Below are 4,996 nucleotides of genomic sequence, written 5' to 3'. Positions count from 1 at the left end.
CTTTTACCTTTTCATTTCTTCCATTTGCTTTAGCTGTTCTCTGCTCAAGGGCAAGTTTCAGAGTCTCTTCTGTCATCCATTTTGATCTTCCCTTCCTTTCTCGTCTTTTTAGTGATCTCTTACTTTCTTCATGGATAATGTTCTTGATATCCTCCCACAGTTCTTCTGGGTTTTGGTCGTTGGTGTTCAGTGCATCAAATCTATTCTTTAGATGGTGTCTAAATTCAGGAGGGATATATTCAAGATCATGTTTGGTGGGCCTTAGGTACCTTATTTGCGTAGTCTCACCCCGTCATTTGATGTGAATGTTCCAAGGTAAGAAAAGCCATATGACAGTGACCTATCACACCACCCTCTGCACCTGATCTGATTGAGCCAGAAACTCGACTCACAGACACACTTTGCAACTGAAGCTTTTGTGACCAGGGACTGCTGTACATGGAAGTTCTTCCAAAACACTGCAGCTTAAGCAGAGTGGCACTTTGTGTCACATGGTAGTCAGGATGCCACTTCTGTGAGTTCCCACAGAACACTGCCAGCTGAGGCTTCACTCACAGTCTTCACAAGCTGTGATCCAGAAGACGTGCTTGCAGTGGGGACACTGGAAACAGTACTCATCCACAGCACGTGATTGGTGTTCAGATGTTAGGCTTCTGCTTTCCATAATGTCTTTAGGACCAGGGGAAAATTTGATACTTTCTCAGATTGCTGTAAAATGCAAGTTATTGCCGGTTGTATCGCCAATTATTCTGTCCTCATTTTACTTAGACTTTAGTAATTGGAAAAAGATAAGATGCCAAGACTTTGTATTTTGTTGATTATATTAACAGGTGCTTCTCTTTAATCATTTCTTTTATTCCTGGTATTAATCATTAGCTCCTTATGATTAGGAGACGAGTCTAATGGTAGATTCCTAACTTAGAGGAAAGAGACAGCTGCTTCTGTTTCAAAGAAACAGTGAGTGTTGATAAACTTGCCGTTGAAATGAGTTCTCTAGCCTTTAGTGCATGTACGAGGACAATAGAGGGTCAGACGGAATTCAGAGTCCCTTACCCTGCCCCTAAGGAGCTCTGTCTGGTGGCATAGTGGTTAAAACATATGGCTGCTAGCCAAAAGGTTGGCTGTTCAAACCCACCAGCCTGTTCCACGGGAGAAAGATGAGTCAATCTGTGTCTGTAAAGCTTGACAACCTTAGAGACCCTGTGGGCAGTTCCCCTCTGTCCTCTAGGGGCGCTGTGGGTCAGAATGGACTCCAGGCAGTGGGTGTGCTTTGGGCTTTGCTTCTGTGAAGAATGACAGCCTTAGAGCCCCTGTGGTGCAGTTCCACTCTGTCCTATGGGGGCGCTGTGGGTCGGAATGGACTCCATGGCAGTGGGTATGGTTTGGTTTTGGTTTTCCCTGCCCTAGGTCCCCCGCTGTGTGCTCTCTGGCCCAGAGGATCTTTTGGGCTGTGTTCCCACTGGGCTGCCTGTGGCCCACCCTCTCCTGGGTGCTTCTGTAAAGGCCCGACTGACAGGCGTTAATCCACCTGGAGGACGTCATTGTCCTGCTGTGTAAGCCTGTTGCTGTCAAGTTGACTCTGACACACACCTACTCTGGAGGACAGAGTGGAACTGCCCCACAGGGTCTCCAAGGCTGGGATCCTTGTGGAAGCAGACTGCCTCATCTTTCTCCTGCGGAACAGCTGGTGGATTCGAACCGCCGAGCTTTTGGTGCGCAGCTGGGTGCTTCACCACTGCGCCACCAGGGCTCTTTAGGTATTTCTACTGTGGGCAAATTTTTAATGAATGCTCTATACCGATAAGCTGATCTCCTTAAGATAATTTGAGAAACAAATACTAGAAAAGCCACATGCCTAGGTATTTAAAGGTTAGCTGGTGAGAGTGAGATGGGATGGAGAAGGAAGGAAGGGCAGAAAGAGCGTCAGTAGGTGATGAAGTTGGGGAAGAGGTGCTAGGGAGGGGCAGAGAGAGAGAGAGAGAAAGAGAGAGAAAGAGAGAGAGAGAGAAGGAAGCTCGCGTCCTCTGGGCATCCACTGCTGGCAGGATGGCAGTGGGACGGGGCTGACCTGCCCGCGGTGCGCTTCGCAGGCATGCCCGAGCCGAGATTTCGGTGTAAACAGACAGTGTCTCGGTGCTGCTGTAGGAAACGGCCCGGTGTGCAGCAGCTCTGAAGGATGGACGTTTACTGTCTCAGCATTCTGGAGACCAGAAGTCTACATCGGGGTCCCAGCCGCATCGGTTCCCTGGGGCCTGTCCCGGTGTCTGGTGTCTGCCAGTGAACGTGCTGCTCCTTGGCTTGTGGACAGGTCCTCCCGTGGTATCCCTCTTGCCGTGCGTGTCTCTGTGTGGGAGTGTGACATCTGCCTCGGGTCTGCCCTCTTTAGAAGGCATTCTTGGAAGGGATTGGGTTTAGGACCCACCCCACTCTGGCCCACCCTCGCTGGTATAACCAGGGGGAGCTGCTCTGTGGGCACAGGATCCTGGTGACAGGTACAGGGCTGCGACCCCACCCACACTCGGGGTCCCAGTTGAGCCTGTCACCACAGGGGACCCTGCAGCACTGCAGACTGCGGGGAGCTCTCATCACATGGCTGCTAGTTCGGTTCTTCATTTCCCTCTGGGGGCGCTGGGGGACGGCTGCACACTGGTGCTAACCCCTGCTTTCTTTGTCGCTTTTATCTCAACAGAGGAATTACGGAGGCTGAGCTGGTCCGGGATCCCCAAGCCTGTCCGCCCCATCACGTGGAAGTTGCTGTCTGTAAGTGTCTGGGACACCACTCACCGCTGCGCTCTCTCATGGGCTGGGACGAGCCGCTGTCATCCAGCCTGAAGCCTGGCCATCACCCACCACCCAGCCTTTACACTGCCCGGCTGCACGGGGTGAAGGCCTTTGCCTCGGCCACGAGGGTGCGGCCATCTCTGCTTACTTTCCGGCTTGATTTGACAGGGCCGGCAGAAAGTGAGCTCCGCGGTCCTGTGTGACAGCTGGGGTCTTTTCCTCTGATTTTATGATTTGTGAAAAGGTTGGTGTTATTTTCAAACCCATGGCACGGAAAGTGTCTGGCATAGATGCTGAGTCCAGCCCGAGGGGTCTGTGACAGAGAAGCATGTTCGACCCAGGGGGCTTGGTTATTTTCCCCCTTTCACATTAGAGGTGGCGATGTTGGAAAACACTGTTGATGCTGGATGTACCATTGTTTTGGGTGGAGGGAAGGAGCTCGGTGGTGCAGTGGTTAAAGCACTGGGCTGCTAACCAAAAGGCTGGCAGCTGAAACTCACCAGCACTCCATGGAAGAAAGATGAGTCAGTCAGCTTCTGTGAAGACTGAGCCTTGGAAACCCTGTGGGCAGTTCCACTCTGTCCTCTAGGGGTGCTGTGGGTCAACAGCAGTCAGTCGGGCTTGGTGGGTGTTGGAGGTTGGAGGTGGGACTTCCCCAGCCGTGGCTCTAAATTGCTCATGGTGAAGTCCTCCTGGGGGAGGTGAAGGGTGGGGTGAGGGCCAGTGACACGTCTTTTTGTGCTTAGCCCAACTTGCCACCAGAAGTGCGTGGTGGCTGCATGAGCCTGGGAGGTTTTCAGAAGAATTTACACACAGCTTTCTTCTTTTTCTTTTTTTAAGAATTATCCTGGAATCAAGTCCACCAAGAGCTCTAAGTGTTCAGTTTAAATTGAGTCTGACTTTCAGCATTTAAAGGACTCTTTCTTGCTGATGGGTCTTAATAGCCGTGCAGCTTGGTGCCTCCTGTCCTGCATGTGGATACAGCTCCCGGGGGTGGGCACTTACTGCTGCGGAATCCTCTGGCCACCAGAGGACCCGCATGACCTCTTGTGAGGTCATCCTGTGACCTGCCGCACCTGCTTATGTTTTTGTTTGTGTTTTTTTTGTAACCGTTGATACCCACTTTTCTAGATGTCTTCTAAGATGGGCCTGTGCCTTCTAAACTAAACTGTCAGAGTTTTGGTTAAAAACCTGGAAGACCCTTGCTTGTGATTTCATGTTTGTTGCTGCTGCGCTGCCTCCGTGTTGGTTGCCTGTGCTGTTGCTTCCCTGGCGGCTCCTGGCCCTTCCCCCCCCGGTGTGCGTGTCCCAGTGGGTGCCCTGCTGCTGTGGCTCTTCAGTGCTGCTGTAACAGACGTGGGCCAAGTGGGTGGCTTCAACACACAGGATTTATTCTCTTACAGGTTAGGAGGCTAGAGTCCATTCAAAGTGCTGCCTGCAGGGGCTGGGTGAAGGTCCCTTGACCTTGGGCTTCAGCTCTGCCTCCTGCTCCTGGCCCACTAGAGCTGGAGGCTTTCATTGACTCGTGCAGCTGCTGGCTGCTGAGGGTGATGAACCCCAGAGTGGCAGGTAGAATGGCACCGTCCCAAGAGCAGACAACATGGCAGGCCGCTAGTTCAGTCCAACAACAATCCCCCAATCAGCAGGCCACGGAGATGAAGACTCGGCCAAGTGTAGGATCCAGGTGTGCCAAAAGCTGGAGCCCTTTCTCCAAGCTTCTCCTTGTATACTGGAAACAGGCCATCCCCACTGAAGACAGGTACTCAGTGGCTCACAGCAGGTTCCACCATGGAGCTGATCACAGTCCCATCGGGGGAATCACGACACCCAGCTGCCCAGACCCTCAACTAGGCCCAGCCACGCAGCCACTCAGAACCAGGCCCAGCCATGCAGCCACTCAGAACCAGGCCCAGCCACGCAGCCACTCAGAACCAGGCCCAGCCACGCAGCCACTCAGAACCAGGCCCAGCCAAACTGACACACAGCTACCACCCATGCTTTGATTGATGTCGGGTCATTGGAGGGACCACACAGCCAGCATCCTGTCTTGCTGGTTAGGAGTAGGAGCCGGCGAGGAGGGGCCTGTACTCAGGATGACTGGAGGCTGGGGGGCAGAGTGCCAGGTGTGCTCAGGCCCGGGGGGTCGTATCACCAGAGCTGAGTCCTTGGGCTCCTTACTCAGATGATGGTGGTGTTCATCGTGCCCAGTGTGTTC

General features: G+C 52.9%; 1 protein-coding gene across 1 annotated transcript in view; it reads left to right on the top strand.

The window, feature by feature from the left end:
- The window catches only part of TBC1D22A (TBC1 domain family member 22A), a 390,269-nt gene that overhangs the window by 115,005 nt on the left and 270,268 nt on the right, over positions 1 to 4,996 (top strand). Inside the window, exon 5 of the mRNA XM_042783023.1 lies at positions 2,690 to 2,760. Coding sequence (XP_042638957.1) covers positions 2,690 to 2,760 — 71 coding nt within the window. The remainder of the gene's footprint in view (positions 1 to 2,689; positions 2,761 to 4,996) is intronic.

The sequence above is a fragment of the Orycteropus afer genome, unplaced genomic scaffold (assembly GCF_000298275.1).
Source record: "Orycteropus afer afer isolate SDZICR_OR568_19922 unplaced genomic scaffold, OryAfe1.0 scaffold00587, whole genome shotgun sequence".
Lineage (NCBI taxonomy): Eukaryota > Metazoa > Chordata > Mammalia > Tubulidentata > Orycteropodidae > Orycteropus > Orycteropus afer.
This window is presented reverse-complemented; position numbering and strand designations above follow the sequence as displayed.